We start from the raw sequence: 20,145 nt of genomic DNA, 5'->3' as shown, positions 1-20,145 counted from the left end.
TATCCCAGAGCACCTCAGTAGACTCATCATGACTTGATTAACACTGGCTTTATTTATTTATTTACATTAATCTCATGTCTGTGAAGAAAAGAGGCGATAGGGAATGTCTAAATATGAAGCAAGTCCAAACCAGCAAAGACCTCTGATAATGGTGAGTGGGAAAGATGACATGCTTTGTTGACATGTTCTTTCTCTGCATTTCTAAAGTTTCTGGGAAAAGAAGACAATGCAGAGCCAAGAGGGTGTGACTTTCACATCCTAAATGTGGTGATGTGCTCAGACCTTCAGGAAAGTCTGCCTCTGTTCTGTGATCTACAAAGGTATCTCCTATAGCTGGCCTTGGACCCCACCTCCTCATCTCTCCAGACAAACGGAAACAAATACACTTGAGAACAAGCATCACGTCGTCGTTCACATCAGGCCTGAGCAAACAATCAAAGCACCCTCAGTGAGCTGGAACATGGATCAACAAACTGTACTGGGTGTTAGGAATATTTCTTAATAGTAGCTTTCTGCCAATGCAAAAATTCCAATCAAGCCAAATCAAAACAAACCAAATTAAGAAATATCCAGGTTTAATGGGAGATCTGCGCTCTCGGTGGAACCGGGAAGTTGTGAACATGCGACCCCCGGGAGAAAGAAAGTGGGGATTACTTAAATACCCTGGGGAGTGATCCTGACCCCACCTCCAGGGAGGGGTCAGGACTGGCATGCTGGGATTTGGAGTCCAGACCAGGCCTGGGGGCTGGGATAGATGCAAGGGGCTGGGGCCTACACTCCCAACTTGACACAAACCACCAAACAAAAGAATCATTGTACTGTACACTTACAGTATACATACTATTTTTAATTTACTTTTTTATTTTGTTTTTGAAAGAAAGGGCCTCATGCAAATTGTTTTTCAATCCAGGCTTGAACTCTTGATCCCACTGCCTTGGCTTCTTGAGTGCTGGAATTATAGGTGTGTGCCATGATGCCTGAATTCCAGTGAATGACTTTTTTATGGTACATAAATTATAGTTCAGTCAAGACTTAACAACTAAAAGAAATTCACATGAACAGTGTACATTGTAGGCCCATATTTCTATTTGGTATGGCAGCCAGGCTCTAAAGCCATAGTCGGTATCTGAGGATGGTCACGTAGCCTACCAGACAGGCCGTCACTACCTAACAAAAGGTCAGGATGTGGTTTTGCTCCTTTCTTTGTAATTTGGAGAATGCCTGATTGAGATGTTAATTTAAGTCTACATGACAGCTAACATACAGAGCAGACAGGTAGCTGTGGACATGACAAAAAGCCATTCACCTGGTTACCTAGGAGACAGAATGCTAATCTATTTCCCCTAAATTAAGTTTTGGTATAAAGGCTGTTTGGAAAATAAAGCAGGAGGAATTCTTCAGGATATAAACTCAGGACTTCATGAGGGACCACGGAGACTCTCTTTCCCGATGAAACCAGGTGAGTCGTGTCTTTATTTTCATCTCCTCCACACCGGTCCAGAGAGAGATAGTTTATGTTGGCGTCTGGTTGACAGAAATAATTTAGAGTCCGGGCTAGCACCAGACCCTGACAGTACACGGATCCAGGCATGGTGGCACATGCTTATCATTTCAGATACAAGGGATCTTGAAGCAGGGGGATCATTTGATCACAGGAGTTAGAACCAGTCTCCTGTTAAAAAGACAATCAAAACTCCTAGGCAGTGGCAGCACACACCTTTAATCCCAGAACTCAGGAGGCAGAAGCAGGCAAATCTGAGTTTGAGGCCAGCCTGGTCTACAGAGCGAGTTCCAGGACACAACCGTGTGGTATGGATGCATCTTGATATAGCCACACAATTCTCTACTGATAGTTTCCAATCTTTTCGTAAAAGCATTTATGCAGTCATAACCTATAGTAGTAATGTATAAAGTTACATAAATATTACTCTTCTATAAAGAGTAGATTTTCAGGTCAAAGCAGAGTTGTAATTCTGATAGATATTGCTACACTGCTTTCTACAGAGGCTAGATTAATTTATATTTTGACTTACAATCACTGTGTAGGACCTACCCTGGATTTTTATTATTTATTCAATTAACTAAGAAATACACATATTACTATGTCCAGTTTGAAAAAGATTTTGCTCACTATAGTTCATTGTTTCATGTGGTAGACTTATGCATTTTAATTCATTGGCTTTAATGTTTGATGGGTTTGGACTCCCTGTGTGCAACCTAGTTCTTGGATAATAATAGTTGCTTTATAAATGTGTGAATAAACAAACAGATGGGAAAACATTTGAATAGACAAAATGGGGCCAGGATATTGACTTAGCAATTAAAACTGACTGAATGTAGTTTCTACTAACATTTATCTAGTTTTATGACCAATTTCAGTTAGGTAATTAAAACAGAAAGCACAGAACAACATAGGTTAGTTGGGAACTAAGTGAAGAAAGACTCGTGTTGAACCAGGGATCAGGCTTAAAAATGAAATCACAAAATCTCCAGCAACAGGAATGAGAAAACTCCTTTTGACTTGTTGGTCTGGGGAGTTCAAGAGACTCATAAAATAATATAGGCTATAGATGTCACCCTTGGTTGCTTCCCAGAAGTTGAAGGTAAGTCCTTGTTGATGACACTACAAATTTCAGCCACAGGACTCAGAGGGTTATGAACTAGATATGACCTGAAAACCTCTCTCCTGGGGCACAGCACCAGAAGGTGCTATGCAAAATGTCAAGGAAGAAAAACAATTAAAACTCCTACCCAGTTCTGACATCTAGGAACCACGACAATGACCAGCATGGCGAGATATTCCTAATGGGGCAATAGTGGCACTCTTATCTTGGCAGTAAACAACAGCTCTCTAAAGAGACTTGAGTCTCAACTGGAGAGAAATCATGCCTGGTACTGGAAACTCAAGAGAACCTACTTCTGACACCTTCTTAAACAGTATAATCCCTTACAGTCTAAATATCCCTACACCCACAGATATTTCTCATTCCTCATCAAGGAAGATTCTTTTTTGCCACAAATGGAGACCACAACTGGTCAAAATGTAGAGAACAATTAACTACGGGGTGTCAGACCCAACTGATACATCTACAACACATCTCTACACCTAAGGCCCAGAACACTCTGGAAGATTGTAAGAGCCAGATGACCAGAAAGTCTGCTATGAGATTGTGTCTTCCAGATATGACAGAGAAGTCATACCCACCAAATCTCAACAATATAGCTGCCCAAACAAGATCTGTACAACTCAATTAAAAGTTGATATCTCAGCCCCTGGATGGGTGAAGTCTCATGGTGCCTCAACCATAGATGATGAGCAACAAACCATCAGTGACTGCTGGGACAGAGAGAATTAGCCTCCCTCATGGATGAGTTTCCATCCTAAACATCCCCCAACACCATAAATGGACCTAGCAGATTGACTTACATATTTATATATGTGTCATAATAATAGTGGAAAAAAGAAAAATATTTTACTTTAAGCTAAAATACTAGTTTTTTACTTTTTGTATGATAGAAATGTTTTACAATTTATAAAGTACTTTTAAAACAACAAAAATGAAATCACAGAAATGTATAATTTGTATTTAGTAGACAGTGCAAAAAAGAAACCACAAATAGTGTTCATTAAGAAACTTAAAAAACAAAGCAAAGCAAAACAGTTGCTTAGGAGAGTGACATGTTCATCATCCCAGAATACTTTTACTGAGAAGCCAAAATTTCCTGTTTTGTCACAATTCACTGGGAGTCATGCACTTCATACACAGGACAGACCCATCAGCTTTCACCTGGGTCCAAACCAATGCCTAGGTAGAGTTTCCCATAGAAACGACAGCAATAGGGCTTAGGGGAGGTGGTCCAGTCAGCAAAGTGCTTGCTGAGCAAGCATGGGGACCTGAGATCAGATCCCTAGCACTCAGCATGGTTAGTGGTTCTCTCTGTAGTCCCAGAGATGGACAGGAGTAGACAGGAGGTCCCAGAGGCTTTCTGCTAAACAGTCTAACTAAACTTGGCGAGTTCAGCATTTAGTTAGGGACCTTGTCTCAAAAATAAGGAAGCTGAGAGTAGTAGAAGATGACACCTAATGGTGACTTTGGCGACTATATGTGCACACACATGAACACAGACACATACATGTACATGTAAGCACACACACATACACACACACACACACACACACACACACACACACACACACACACACACTCATGCACCCCTAAAAAGAAATAAGGAGTGAGGAGATTTTTTGTTTTTTGGAAGAAGTTAAGTAAGGAAGTTAGGGAACTGAGATGGGCTTTTGAAAGACCGACACAAATCAACCAAGAAGGCAGAGATGTGGCTGCAGGGGGAAGAGTGTAGAGAAAGGTTGAAGCAAGTTCCTCATACAAATGCTCAGAACGAAATGAAGATGAGCAGTAGGCACAGACCCCGGGTGGGGCTGCTGCAGCAAGGTTGTCTGGCCACCCAGAGATTATAGTGTTTCATTTTGTATTTTCTACAAGGGGTTATTCAGCTGCAGATGCTCAGCTCCACAGAATGGCTGGCTAGAAGGAGGAAAGCCGTAGAAGTCCAAAGGACTCATCACATCCCTCATTAATTTTCCTTATAAGCTTTGGAGATTTGCCTTAAAATTGGAGTTGGTAACAAGCAGGGCTATTAGACAGATGATCCATTTTCCTTAAGATCATTTTAACACTGCAGTGGGGAGTCTTGTGTGAATCACCTTGTGGTCCTGGTTTGCTCTTAAGAACATGTCTTCAACCTAGCACTGATACTTCCTTTCCTTCCTAAGCCATGGCAGATTCTAGCTATGTGGGCGCCTCACTCCCTTCTTGTTCCTGTGAATGTTGAGAGGCTGTGCGCACCATGCTGGTTATGAAGACCCCAGGTGGTGTGGGACAATTTTGTTTTCTGTCAATTATGTTTTAAACAAATGCTGATTGGCCAGTAGCCAGGCAGGAAGTACAGGCAGGACAACCAGACAGGAAGTAGAGGCGGGACAATGAGAACAGGAGTATTCTGGGAAGAAGGAAGCTCTTTCTGCAGTCCTGCCCAGACACTGAAGAAGGAAGATGTGACCTGCCCCGCTGAAAAAGGTACAGAGCCATGTGGCTAACATATACTAGAATAATGGGCTAATGTAAGGTATAAGAGTTAATAAGAAGCCAGAACTAATGGGCCAATCAGTTTATCATTAATATAGACTCTCTGTGTGATTTTCTTTGGGATTTACAAACTGTAGGAACTGAGCAGGACAGAAACCCCAATAAGCAGGCCCACATGTTACACCCAGGCAACTCCTGCTAATGCTGCTTAGCCTGCCCTAGGAGGCAGAGAGGAAAGTTCAGAAGCAGGTACACCTGCTTCAGTCCAACCTGCAGGGAAGAAGAGCTCACACAAATCAGCTCTGGCCTTGATAACAAAATGTAAGGTATAGAACTTCCACACACATACAACTCAAAAGGAAAACAAAATGAAACAAAAGAACAATTTCTTACTTTGGGATTCAAGTCAAAGAAGGTGTAGTATTTAAATCTTAACAGCAGTTGCTCATCCTCTTGAATGTTTTGTTCCATAAGGGATCTGGAGGAATCCAGCCAACTAGGAAACAAGAGGGTAGGATTTAAAAGCCAGCCCACTTTTCCCGTCTACGCACCACAGTGTTTCAGATTGCATCTTACTTACATAAATCCAAGGACATGGACAGAGTAAACCATATCAACAAAGCCAGTGAGCACATAATAGCTTATATTTGCTCTTTACCTTACAGTCCCCCCCACCTCTCCCAACAGGGTTTCTCTGTGTAACAGCCCTAACTGTCCTGGAACTTGCTTTGTAGATCAGGCTGGCTTCAGACTCACAGAGATCACCTGCCTCTGCCTCCCATGTTCTGGGATTAAAGGCATACGCCACCACACCTAGCTATGTTACAATTTTTAAGATAAAAAGTTTTCTCATTGACGTATGAAAATGAAGGAGCTAGAAGTGTTGTTTGATAGTGTTTCCTTCCTCCCTCCTTCCTTCCTTCTCTCCCTCTCCCTCTTCCTTCCTGAATCTTACTATGTAGTCCAAGCTGGCTTTGGACCTGTGATCCTCTTGCCTCAGCTTTCTGAGGATTATAGACATGTACCACTATACACACACACACGTGCGCGCACACACACACACACACGTGCGCGCGCGCACACACACACATATATATGTATATATAGCGAGTTCCAGGACAGTTAGGGCTGTTACACAGAGAAGCCCTGTCTGGAGAGGTGGGGGGACTGTAAGGTAAAGAACAAATATAAATGTGTGTGTGCGTGCGCGTGTGTATATGTATTCACCACTCTGCATCACCCAGCAGTCTTTTCACACCTGCAACAGCATTGAGAGTTACAGTCATGGATGGAAAGCTATCAAGTTATTTGAAGACAATTTTCTCACACTTTTAAGGCACTGAGACCACTATAGTCTGTGTATATCCCTTTTTCCTTTTAAAGTTAGCTATGCTAGGGAAAGATAATGCCATGCCTATTAATTAAAAAAATTAGATAGCCCCCATCTCTTTAATTTCTCTTAGTGTATGAACACCAGTTCAGATAGGAGATGGTCCCCCTTACCCTGCATTCATCTTGGCTTTGTCTACCAAAGATCGAGGCTGGAACATGTCGGCGAGCACATCTGGTGATGGAGGAGGTTGGCTGAAGGCCAGAACATTGCAGTTTTGCTCTGTCAAAGGGCTGTCACCGAACCAAGTCATAGTGGATAAGGCTGGCGTCCCGTTGATGGGGTCATACATGGGTGTCATGGTCTTACTGTACAAGCCAGGGCTTACTGTGAGGCAGGCAAATGATAGGTGATCCGGGTTAGGAATCTTTAGAAGAAGATTATACTAAGATGAATTTTGATTTTAAAGGTATCAGGAGTCAGGATAGTAGCAGATCAGGTGCACAGGTAAAGATCTTGTCTGGTCTTTCCAGTCCTGGAATCTGGAATCCCAAAGATGTAAAAGTTTCCAAGAATCAACACAGATAAATGCTGGTAAGTAAGTCCTTTATAATCATCCAAACTTTTCTATTTCTTGGTGTTATGAGCAAACCGAGAACACAGGCACAACATGTCTCAGATAGCAAAGAGCTACATCTGCTACTTTTAAGAACCCAATAGCTGGTTCTTATCAATAACTGGCCATTACCTCTGAACACCGCTCAGATCCCTCTTTGTTCTTTGTGTCCGAATAGACTATATAAGAAAGCCTGTGATAATGCAAGAAAGTAAGGGACAGTTGTTTTGATACAGGTATACCTTTTAAAAATCTTTACCTGCCTTTCCTTCACAAGCCAAATGAAAGCATGTTTAAGAAAAAGCTTGCTAGGCAGTGGTGCACACCTTTAATTCCAGCACTCGGGAGGCAGAGGCAGGTGGATCTCTGTGAGTTTGAGGCTAGCCTGGTCTACAGAGCGAGTTCCAGGAGAGGCTCCAAAGCTACAGAGAAACCCTGTCTTGAAAAACCAAAAGAATAAGAATAAGAAGAGGGGGAGGAGGAGGAGGAGGAGAAGGAGGAGGAGGAGGAGGAAGAGGAGAAGAAGAAGAAGAAGAAGAAGAAGAAGAAGAAGAAGAAGAAGAAGAAAGAGCCGCACAAAGTAAACTAGGAAAAGAGAAATATACTGAAATTACCCAAATTACCTTCTTTCTAAAATGTACTTTATCATCCACAATTCATGGCTGGACGTGCTAGTATTTTACAGCATAAGATATCCAATTAAAATTGTGAGTTACTAAGCATACCTAAGGTAAAAGTCTAAGTATAAAATAATTCAAAACGTAACTATATATCTCCTTCTCAACTTGTTAGTTAATCCTTCAGCAACATTGATCCCTCTTTGTTTGGAGAGAAAGTGGGGGGACGGAGGGAGGAAGAGAAAGGAAGAGAGGGAAGACATAGACCCCCTTTGCTGCTTTAAGGGTTCTAGGGAGGCTTTCTTAGATCCACTTATGGGGTCAGTTCATAAACTGCTCTATATATGGAAAGAAAGGGGCAGAGGGAGGGAGGGAAGGAGGGAGGGAGAGAAGAAAGGAGAGAGAAAGAAAAGGAAAGAGCGAAAAGGAGGGAGGGAGGGAGGGAGAGAGAGTGAAGTGGGGGAGAGAAAAAGAGAGAGAGGGAAGTATTTATTGATTTTTCCTTTGGGGTCTACAGTCACATTTGAAAGAGCCCCGTACCTGGGGAACCCGAACTTGTTGAAGAGCTGTCCAGGCTCAGGACGTCATCAATCATAGGATCCTTACTACTTTTGTCTTTCTTCTTTTTCTTCTTAGAATAGTCACCAGCAGGCTTTAACAGTGAAAGTTCTTCGGGTCTTCTAATATCTAAAATAAAACAAAGTAAGAACTAATACAAACAAAAAGGGAGAAAACTGAAAAGAAAAAGGATTCCTCCTGAGACTCAGCTGCTCTGTGTATTTGACGGGTCTTAGGGGGCTGTGGCTGCAAACGGAAGCCGCTGTATCCCCGTTTGAGGGGACAAAGACCCTCTAACTGGCTAAGGACAAATAGTGGCAGAAGGTTCAGTCTAGTGTGGTTTCTAGTTTGTGTTTTAATTTGTGCTGAAGATATTTTAAATACACCCGGAGCAAAGGGAATGGTGTAACGCCCTCTCTGTGTGTAATGCCCTCTCTGTGTGTAACGCCCCCTCTGTGTGTTTGCTATCCAGCTCAACCACCGTCAGCGCTGTGCGGCTCGTGTGCCTGCCATGGACAGGCAGTGTTTCTCTTTTCCTTTGCTTCTATCTCTGTCTCTCTCTTTGGTTTTGTTAAAAAACCACAAAGGGCCCCATATCCTTTTTTTCTTTGTGGACAACTGACTCTACAATATTTTTCCCCCTATACAATGCCCATCATTTCCTGCCATCCCTGTAGAGGTATCCTCACATCCTACCTTGCCTTCTGGGTCTCTGTCATTTCATTGTGTGCCAACCTGACTTACAGTAGTTTGAGAGCATTTGTGTGTCTGTTAGGAGCTATTGCTGGCTGTTAGCCACGTTCTGTGGTGGCTAGCCCCATCCATGTGAGAGGATTTGTGCTCTCCAAAAAGGTGCTTTTGGTGGTAGGGTCCTTCTTTGGTACCTTCACCCTCCTGGGACAGCCCAGAGGCTGTGTCTACACATTGCCTCCCAGAGGTCCTGTCTGCCCTCACTGCGACACTCTTAGTGGAAGCCAGATGTCTCCAATCTCTCTTCCTGTATCTGGATTCCACACAGCATCTCCAGGTATCAGGACCTCAGCTCTCGACTCCTTATCTCAGAGTCTGGTTCTGAAGAAATCCAGCTGCGATAACCCTTCCTGAGTCATCCAAGAGTGCAACTGTGACCAGAACTTCCGATAACCCATGGAGCAGCTTTAATCCAAGGAAGCGGCTGTTTTAATGGTACCACTCCCTTAGATCTTATCGAGGCAGTTCATGAACTCGAGGCGCCCAGAGGCAAGAGCAACACGGCTGACTCTCTCTATCATCCAGGAAGTCTGACTCTCAGGCTCCAGCACACCTGGAGCCATCCCAAATGTCTATTTTGTGCACACCTGACAACTTACATATTATAGTGTATGCATTAAACGATCAACAAAGTGAAACTCCTCGGCTCCGAATCTGTGCCTCTTCCGTTCTTCAGGGAAGACCGCCATACTGCTAAATCTGAGTTAGCGCTGATTGATTAGATTTAAGAGCCACGATTTGAGATGCTGAGCAGAGATCTCTCTGCATGTGTCTTCAAAGCCACAGTTAGAGAAGAGAGCACCTGACTGCTTGGCCTTAGCGGTGACATGCCACCTAGTCCCCGTGGGGTAGGGACAAGGCCTTTCTGTGGGGTGGCTTACGTGGTGTTCAGCTCCTCACTAGAGTACTGCTAACAACAACATGGCTTTGCGCTTCACAATGTCCCATCCCACGTCAGGGACACTTCAGGAATGTGTGCTTTGCAATGGACTGTTTTTTTTTAAAAAAATATTTATTTATTTATTATCTATACAATATTCTGTCTGTGTGTATGCCTGCAGGCCAGAAGAGGGCACCAGACCTCATTACAGATGGTTGTGAGCCACCATGTGGTTGCTGGGAATTGAACTCAGGACCTTTGGAAGAGCAGGCAATGCTCTTAGCCTCTGAGCCATCTCTCCAACCCCCGCAATGGACTGTTTTTACTGTTCCCAGGTATTGGTTGGTTCACTAAACAGCCACTGGGCAGACATTGATACGCTGAGGTGGTGATTTCCGTCCTAATCCCATTTCAGGCTCTCAAACCCCTTAATATCTCCCATGGGCATTCCTAAATCTGTGGATACTTCCCTCCATTTGCTCTACCGCCCATCCCACTTCAACATTCTTTGTTCTTTTCCTTGCTTATTTCTTGGCTATCCATCTCTGCCTGTTTCGAAGTGCAAGACCTCAGTGACCTTCATCACACTGTCTACCATTCACCGACTACCGGCTGCACAGTAGTGCTCAATGAGCATTTGTTGGGTGAACGAATAAAGCAGATTATGGTTTAATGGAGGACAGCGACTACTTAGTGATGTGTAATATTCTGCGTTCACGTGCTGGGTGGTGATGCCACCAATATTCTTGGTGTCAAAGAAGGCACCCACACATTTTCAAAAACTAGGAAATAAGAACCACTCATGGCCTAAGGGTCCCTCTTTCTACAGTATACCATAAAGAGAGAACTAATTGGGTAGTGTTGTCTCTGTGCTACTATACCATGAGACACTAATTCAGCAGGTGAGCCTGGTGGCACATGCCAGTGATCCCAGTGTTTTTGAGGCTAAGGCAGGAGGATCACAAGTTTGATGTAAGCCTTGACCACATAATAAGATCATATTTTAAAACCCAACAAAAAAAAGATTAGGATTCTATCCACAAATAATTTTTTATGTGTGTGTGTGTGTGGTGTGTACGCAGATATTTGTGTGCATACAGGTCCACGTACGCCTGTGTGCATGTGTGTGTGAGGCCAGCAGACATCCTTGGGGTCATTCCCCAGAAGTCCATCCACCTTGTCTTTTTTGAGACAGGGTGTCCCACTGGCTTGGACCTTGCCAAGTAGGCCAGGCTGGTTGGCCAGTGGATCCCAGGGATCTGTGTGCCTTTGCCTTTTCATTGCTGAGATTCCAAGTGTGTGCCGTTGTGCCCATCTTTTTAAAAACATGGGTTCTGGGGGTTGGCAAGGCAAGCCCTGTACTGATAAGCTCTCGTCCTGATGACTTCTGTAGATAGAGTTATTTACAGGAGCCAAGTACTAAGGAAGGAATTGAATTATGAAGTACCACCATCCCAAAGATGGAGATGTGTCATGAAGGATTCAACAAAACTCCCATTCTTTGGTTTGTCTTAAACATCTGAGTGTGTTTTGGAGAAATGAGCTTGGAGAAGAACCCTCAACATGACCACTTCTACTTACAAGTGTATTTTAAACATTTGCAAGCGCTTGGAAATGGCTCTGACTTATGCAAATAGTGTTCCTTTCATTTCATTCCACCTGAACGGTTGCAGTGCTCTGCACTGGGCTCGGGGAGTTTGCTTCCTTGTAAAGGAGGGTTCTCCAGCCAGTGCGCAAGGCAGGCGGAAAGCACAGGTAATTTTCCTGTTCTCCTTTGCCAAGAGTCTAAAGGGCACAGAGGCCCCGCAGGGAACTCACTCAGCACTTTGCAGATATCGGCAACGGCCTTAAACACCACAGCTGAAAAGCTGACCCGCAGTCGCACAGTCTTGGTGTTGGGTAGGCGAAGGCGAAGCATTTTATGCTGCGGGGTGAAGAGGAGCTTGGCGTCAGCCTGGACTCCACACTTGTCCAGGGTCCAGTGGGTTTTCAGAAGCCAGCAGCGCTTCTGCTCCCACCACAGAGCGAAGTCTGACCAGTCTTGGGCTATGTCTGCAAAAGCGGAAAACACAGTTAAGCGTATGAGGGGAGGTTGAGCACGCGGCCTCCAGACACCCCGTGTATTCACCGGTAAAGCACTAAGAGCTTGCAATCTCTTTTTATGGTTCAAGGCTCCATAGCTGTTAGATTCCTTCCAAAGTCTCCCAGGAGGGCAGAGAACAAATGGCGTGTGAACTCTACCTTCATTTACATTTGAGTATCATAAAAACAACGCAAAGTAAATTTTCTGTTCTGATGAACTCTAAACCACTCCGCCAATTACTCTGTGCATCATTCTTGATTGTTTATCATAACCTCTGCTAGAAATGAGTCCTCTCATTACGGATCGCAAGGGAGCACGCTGGTCTCCACAGGCCGCACAGAATCACGGAGAGCTGACAGTTTCCCCTGCTCAGCCATGTCCAGCTCCTCTAGCAGCCTGTACTCACAGTTCGCAAAGTGGCAGAACTGACATCCGAGCTGCACATTCTCCCTTTCAGTGTGGCGTCTACACCCAGACTTGCCTTCGACATGATATCAAAGGTGGAATCTCCCTGCGCCAGTATGAAGTCGGTCCCATCCTTAAGAGACATCACCATTCTAACGTACTTGTTATTTTTCTCTCTGTGAGCTTTGCCTCTTCTGTAATTAGAAAGCCCTCCTCTCAATGCTCTTAGTGGAAGCACTGAATTATTTTGGAAGGTGATGAGTCAGTAATTGTTCTCTGTGGCATAGACTATATCTGTTGTGGTTGGGATATGGCTTGAGGGTCCCCCAAGACTTTATGAGTTGGGGTCTGATTCCCATTGTTAGGAAAGAAGAGGGTAGAAACTTGATCCGACCACTGTGTTCGGAGATGGAGCCTCTGGAAAGTATTTAAGATTAGGTAAGGCCATTAAAGCTCAGACCCTCTGGTCAAATCTAGTGGCTTTATAATAAGAGGCAGGAGAACCAGGCACACACATACACACAAACACACACACACATACACACAAACACACACACACTCCTTGCTTCAAACTATATGATGCCTTGTGCTGTTCTGGGAGTCTTTCAGGCTTCTATCATCAGATGGAGTCCCTAGACCTTTAGCCAAAACCATGTGCTAAAATAACCCTTATTTCTTTACAGTTACCTATACTCAGGTATTTTTGTTATAACAACAGAGAAAGGAATTAATGCAGTCTTCAACAGAAATATCTATCAAGAGATAACGATCATATATTTGACCATCTCAATGAAATGAAAATGGAAATAATTCAAAAGCTCATCAATGGACAAGTGGATAAAATGTGGTAGGTTCACACAATAGACTATTGTATAGCAACAAAATTAGATTAATCCAAACAGTACAGATTTCTCTCAATCATAATATTAAATAAAAACAAGCAGCTGTGTGAGAGTACATCCTGTCTGAATGCACTTACATGAAGTTCAAAGACAGTAAAAAGAGAGGACAGGATAGTGGTTGCCCTTAACGATTGGGGGAATGGGTGGGTAGCAGCCCGGGCTTGAGAGGGGAGCAGGTAATGTTCCTTCTTGATTTACATGACAGTCATGTGAATATGGACATAAGATGCACTTAGAAAATATCTTTATTTCAGTATAAATGAGAAGTCAGCATCCAAGACCTCAAACAAATATAAAATAAAACATTAAATTCTAAGGCCAGAAGTAGATTTCTCTGTCTTTGTTGGTGGGCAAGTGTGGAAGGACACGGTGAGGGCGAGCTGAGTTTAGCATGAAGTCATCAAGTATTAGAGAATGGTATTCCAGTGCCATGTTACCTACGATTACCATGACGACACTGGTCGGACAGCCCTTGACCTTGCAGGGGCATAGCTTTCCACCCTTCTTGAGAGCTTCAGTGTGCCACCAAAGACTCAAGCTTTTACAAAGGTGGTTGGATTCCACTGGAAGCTCTCACAGGGTCCCTCTCCTCTTTTTGGGAGAAACCAGGGGTGAGGAAGAGGAATATGCTCTCAGGAAATCTAGGGCCAGCCACGGAATGGTGAAGTAACAGAGAGGGGGTCAAAAGCAGAAAAACCACGGAGAATGAACGACTTACTCATCTCTTCCACCAGCTTGAGCATCACTCCTCCGATATGCAGGTCCCCCGACACCCTCAGCCTGATTTCTGTCTGCGGCTGCTCTTCCGTGGCACGGTCAACTAGGACCACAAGCTCCCAAGAAGCAGATGCGAAGTCACTGGATGACATCATTGTGGCACAGGCAGGTGTCTTTAGGGACAAGGACAAGCACAGGTCAGATGGCAGTGGAGAGTGGAAGGTGCCAGCAGGTTGTCAGAGAAAGGCCATTGCTTCTTTTATATTTTGTTTTAGATTCTTGTTCAAAAATTTCTGCAAGGTTTCTGGTACCTAGATACTAAATTAGGATCATAAATGTATATACAAAACTTCTAAAAAAATCCCAACTCTTTAGAGTTCTGTGTTTTCTTTTCTCCATTGAGGGATGTTTTTTCTTTGCCCACGTAATGTATCAAGCTTCATTTTCCCTTTCTCCTAGTTTTTCTTGACTTTCTCTGAACTATTTTGATAAAACAAAGAAACGATGGCAGTCTTCAAGCGATCTCCATCTTTACCGAGATTACGATTTGCATGTGATAAAGTGTACAGATGTCGATGTAACAGTTCAACACATTTTGTCATATGCAAATTATACTTCAATAAAGTCAACTCAAAAATCTTTTCCCTAAAACCATTTCCCACTAAAATCCTCTTTTTTAGCATCTCTAATACATCTGTGTCATCGTATTCCTCCCATTAATATTGGCATCTTCTGGTATGAGAACCCCCCAAATAAAAACTCAGCAAAGTAACCACATATGAGTCATTATCTGACCTAATGCGCATGATGGCATAGGCGTGCGACCATAATCACTGCTGTACAGTAGATTTACTTAAGCTACTGTTTTCCTTCTATAGCGCTGGGTGTCTAACCTAGGGCCTTATGCACTTTAATCAAAGGATCTATAGCCCCCAAAGCAAGTTACTGCTTTAAAGCACACAATAATCGATGCACAAATTACATTGATTAAGATTTTTCCTTGGAATCCTCTTGCTTCAGGTTTCTCAAGTGCTGACATGGCAGGTGTGCCACCTTGACTCCATAGCGTTTTTTTTTTTTAATACATTTTTGGCAAAAGATTAAAAATCATGAGTGACAGGCACAACTTTAGTCTTGAAGATAGGGTAGGATAGGAAGCTCAAACCCGTGGTTTCCTCCTAACTGGAGGCGCTAGAAGGACAGAAAACAAGGAGAACCCAGACCCAGATGCCCTGGTGGTTTCAGGAACATCAGAATCCAAAGCAGGCAGGGACTTCAACAAAACTTGAGAAGTTGCCTCAAATGACACCGCTAATTTGGACTTTTGAAAAGCTTTATACAAAGGCTGGAGAGGTGACTCAGTGATTAAGAGCACTGGCTGTTCTTCAGAGGTCCAGAGTTCAATTCCCAGCACCCACATGGTGGCTCACAAAAGCTTTAAATAAACGTCATTTAAATGACTGTAAGGAATCCTTTGCACGCGGCTGCGTAAGGTGGCTCACAAGAGGCCAGCCCAAGCTTCTCAAGGCCTATCTTGAGGGACCCACTGCACTCCTGACCGTGACCGAGGTCTTAGGGGATCTTAGGTGTGGGGTAGAGCCAGAGACTCTGAGGCCCGTCCAGCGTCTGTGGCTTACACTCTGCGTCTCAACAGGCAAGAGGAAAAATAGATGTAGGATCAGTACCCCTTCTGCCTACCAGACCAGTATGAAGCTGGGTTGGTGATGACGTCTGAGGGGCACTGTTTTTATAATAATTGGTGGATAATTAAGCCACCAATGTCACACCACATATTTATTCATCTCACATGGTGTATAATGTAAGCACTAAGCAAATCTCAAAAATACACCAGATACATTAACTACCACAAATCCATAGATGGACGACTGCAATCTGAACACGCAGTACAGACCGAAGGTGTTTGAATCATATTCAAGAACTCAGGAGTGTTTCATAACTGGAAGTATCCCCGGGGCGCAGTGCAAGGATGCAGTGGTGTGCCCCTCAATACAGAGGCCCTCAGGGCAACTTCTAAGCATCCAGCGGTTGACCCAGTCTGAATGCTTGCTCCCCTCATCAGCCTGCGGGAGCATTTCTTGTGTGCATCAGATACCATCCCAGCATCAGGTCCTCCACTCTCACCAACACTCATCTGAAAACGGGGAAAACTTGGGCGGAAGGAAGGTAGGCCACTTGCTGTAAATCACATTCAATCCGATGCGGGAACCCAAACATGAATCCACCCCCTTTCTATACTCAAAACTTAACCATCGCTCTGAGAAATGTCCTGGGTAACAGGAGGAAACCACATGAATGAAATTCTCGCTTTTACTAACATAGATCATTTCTACAAACAGATCAGCAATGAAGAGACAATGAAAACCCCCTCTTGGCGGTCAATCTATCATGGGAGGGCTTGAAGACCCTTATGGTCTCCAAAATGCTATTTTCCGAGGCTGGGTTTTTAAATAACGTTTTGCACATGCGTAAATAAGTTTGGTCTTAAAAAAGATGGTTTCTTGCTGCTCATTTCCTGGGTCTCCAGACACAGAGTCCTTAGTTTTCCTGACTGGAGTGATTAAAACGTTTGCGTAGACAATGGACAGATCCTTTACAACGGAAATTCCTCCTAAAATGAAGGCGATCTGGTTTCCCCACATTCCTTTCCTATCTCTCCGTGCCTTCATTTTGCCCTGAAGTTCTCGTCCTCAACAAGCTGTTACTTGTGCAGTAAACTTCAGCCAGTGGAAGCGCACCCAAGGAGACCAAAACAGGAGGTAAAAGGCGCCTTAAGATCACCCTCGCCCCGGTTCAAAGAGAATGCGGGGAAGAAAAGAGGCTCCGTTTTGGAGAGTGTCGCGGGGCGCTTGGCTTATACTGGTGGCCAGCCACCTGCCCCTCGCCCATTAACGACCACAGCGGGAGCTGAACCGAAGTGTTAATTTGCGTGGCCAGATTACTGGGCCCGAGAAGGTGATCACATCCAGAAAAAATTATTTCAATTCAACGGTCATTTAACTTCACAGAGCTGCAGAAAAGAAGGGGACAGGGATTCCAAGTCTTCACGTTAGGATCACAGCCTGGCGGTCCTCACTCGGAAGCCCCAGATCTCACCTGCTATGGAGCCCGCGGCGTCCAGTCTGCAACCTGCACGTGGAGAGCTGCGTCCCCAGAGCCCGCCTTGGGCGAGCCGGGGTCTCGCGGGACGGCACAAGGCTGCGGTGGGCCGGGTGACGCTGCGGGGCCCTGGCGACAGCCAGTGAGTGCGCCGAGAGTCCGTCGCCCAGCACGGTCCTGGGACCGCAGCGTGGCGGCGCAGGCTAGTGCGGCGGCGGGCAGGCGGGGGCACGTCCAGCCCAGCCTGCTAGGTCTTGCTTGCGCGCGGAGCAGGCGAAGGCTGCAGAAGCAGTAGGGGTTGAAGGGAGCCGCAGGGCAGCTCCTGGCAGGAGCCAAGCAGCCTGGGACACACTCCACCCCTCCCGTCTCCACTTTTATATGGCTTCTCATGGACGCCTCCAGGGTTCTGGATACTCTGAAGCCCTCGCCACTGGTCTCCAAAGCCCAGTCGTTTCTCCTGCCTGTTAGGTAAATAGCATAGCCGGGGGGCCTGGGAGAATCCCTTCCTGTCTGCAACTTGTCTGTCTATGCAGAGTGAGGGAGTAAGCCTGACTAGACAGGTGGATTGCACAGAGGCGATTCACCTCTGAGTAAGAGGGTGATATCAGTCTTCCAAAAAGGTGAGGTGCCACAGGAGGAAGCCCCTCCGATCAGAGGAAACTCCAAGCCAAAAGCTGGACCACTTCGCGGTGGCTCATTCGACTTTCCTATTGTATTTACCAGACAGTTGCCTGCCCAAGAAGTGTGGGCGACTTTGGGTACACTTGACTGAATGTTTACTGTGCCAGGCCCAGGGTTGGGCTCTGAGGATACAGTGGTTAACAGAGCAATAGTTCTTCAACTGGAAATGAGTAGAAGGATGGGCTGGCAGCCACTCCTTGGGAAACTTTTATGCATCATGCCTCGAACCTCAGGTCTTTGCACCAACGAGGTAACTTCTTAAATCGAAAATAGCCTGAGATTTAAAGTCGAATCTTTGTTTTCATTTGAACATCACAATATTTAGGAATTGTTTTGATTTAAAAATATTTTGAATTAGAATAAAGAGCTGGGGGGATAGCTCAGTGGTATAGAGCTTTCACGATACACACAACACTCTACGACTTCTCTCCCTAATACCTGAATAAATAAATGTCACTTGAATTTTATTAACAAATGCAATATTCTAAGAGCAGAGGGTGCAGTCAGTGGTAGAGCGCTTGCCACTGAGTTCCTTCCCTAGCAGAAACAAAAGGTATTTTACAATTAAACTAATTAAGACATTAAGGGGTATATCAACTAGTTTTTTGTATCAACCACACAGGCTAGAGTCACTTGAAGAGGGAACTTCCCTCAATTAAGAAAATGCTTCCATAAGATCTGGCTGTAGACAAGCCTGTAGAGCATTTTCTTAATTAGTGATTGATGGGGGCCCATTGTATTTGGGGCCACCCCTGGACTAGTGGTCCAGGGTTCTGTAAGAAGACAAGCTAAGCTTCACTTCTCCAGGTTTCTGTGTGAAGGTAGGAGTGGGGTGGTGGGTGAAGTTGGTGGTGGGGTGGGGGTGTGATGATGTTTTGTTCTTGTCCTGACTTCCTTTGATGATGAACTGAGATATGGAAGTGTAAGCAAAATAAACCCTTTCTTCACCAACTTGTTTTTGGGCATGGTGTTTTATCACGGCAATAGTAACCCTAACTAAGACAGGGGATGTTCCTAAATTACTACAGCCAACTATAGGAATGGGGCTGTCCCCTTACTCTACCTTTTCCAGGTAAATATGCCCAGACTTTGGTTGGACAATAAACGTTTCCAGACCATCTTTCTGAAGATTGCTCCTGGCAGATTAGAAATGAGCTTGTATTCAAGGTTAGCAGTGTGACCTTGAAGGATTATTGGCTCCATTAGTACCCGTACAGATTTTTTTTTTTTATCCCACTCAAAACACCTGGATCGTACTAAAGAATTCAGCTGCCTTTGGGCTTTCTTCCTGGTGCTATTTTAAAAATTTATGCAGATCCTCCCTGACTCTGACAGGGTTACACCCCCAAATGCTCATGGTGAGTTGGAAGAACCTTGAGGTAAAAAATGAATTTACTGCACGTAACCTCCAAATATAGTTTGGTAGCAAAGTATGCCAGAGAGCAGTGGCTCTCTCCCCTGTGATGGTGTGACTGGCTGACTGCAGTGCCCTGCAATGAGGAAACATGTCCAGCCCCAAACTTACAGCAATGCTTGTGATTCTGAATCACTGAACACTGAATAGCGATAAATCAAAAAGTCTCAGGTGGGGTTTACCAGTCTTTGCACTTCATTTTAAAGAAATAGAATAATGTGTATTATTTAGTGTGTGTCTAGTGATATATTTGTGATTTTCGCCTGTAGAATGTATCCTAGACATGTGATTTAACATTTTACTTATCACTTGGTGGTTTTGAGTTTTCTGAAACAGGTATAATAAGATCATGAGTACAAAAGCAGATTAGAAGGTGCATTCTGGACTTCAACATTTCACACCCTTCCACACACCCCTGTACACATACACACACCCACATATATGCAAACATACGCATACCCACATATACACACACCCACACCCACACAATGCACACACCCCTTTCCCTCCTTTAGAATACAAGCAGAATCAACACTCGAGTCTTTTGCTTAATCGATTCATGCACGCTAATCAGCAGGGAATTTAATTTGACCCCTGGTTTCTTTAGTCACTGGATTAGGAAGATGCTGAAGCAGATCTGGCAGTACAAACTGACAACGCTCAGAGGCTTTTCTTCACATTTTAGGTGTGATGTGGACGAATAGAAAATAGAGATGCTCTACTCTGCCAGGTGTTCAGAGTGGTGGGCATGAGAACAGGCTTCAGGAAGAAGATGGCTTATTTGTTATTCTGTGACATGTGTGTACAATGTGTTTTGGTCACAATTACCTCTCCTATACCTCTCTCACCCCGGTCCCATTTCTACCAAACCCCTTCTTCTTCCCAGGAAGTTCCCCTACTATTTTCACATTTTTCCCCCTTGTCTCTCTTTCTGCTGTTGAGTTTACCTGGGGTTGCTTGCAGGCGCACA

The 20,145-nt window shown here is 44.4% G+C and overlaps 1 protein-coding gene across 1 annotated transcript in view; it reads right to left on the bottom strand.

Annotated features, from left to right (window-relative positions):
- Nucleotides 1–17,216, bottom strand: part of Fermt1 (FERM domain containing kindlin 1) — a 38,733-nt gene extending 21,517 nt beyond the window's left edge. Inside the window, exons 1-6 of the mRNA XM_041670433.1 lie at nt 17,078–17,216; nt 13,965–14,136; nt 11,675–11,908; nt 8,209–8,355; nt 6,609–6,822; nt 5,499–5,601 (exon numbers count right to left, since the gene is read on the bottom strand). Coding sequence (XP_041526367.1) covers nt 5,499–5,601; nt 6,609–6,822; nt 8,209–8,355; nt 11,675–11,908; nt 13,965–14,118 — 852 coding nt within the window. The 5' untranslated portion in view covers nt 14,119–14,136; nt 17,078–17,216. The remainder of the gene's footprint in view (nt 1–5,498; nt 5,602–6,608; nt 6,823–8,208; nt 8,356–11,674; nt 11,909–13,964; nt 14,137–17,077) is intronic.
- Between the last annotated feature and the right edge of the window lie 2,929 nt (nt 17,217–20,145).

This window comes from Microtus oregoni, unplaced genomic scaffold, assembly GCF_018167655.1.
Source record: "Microtus oregoni isolate MIOR12 unplaced genomic scaffold, Mior012 000020F_ref0000438, whole genome shotgun sequence".
NCBI lineage: Eukaryota > Metazoa > Chordata > Mammalia > Rodentia > Cricetidae > Microtus > Microtus oregoni.
Note: the sequence above shows the minus strand (reverse complement) of the source record. Positions and strands in the feature narration are given on the sequence as shown.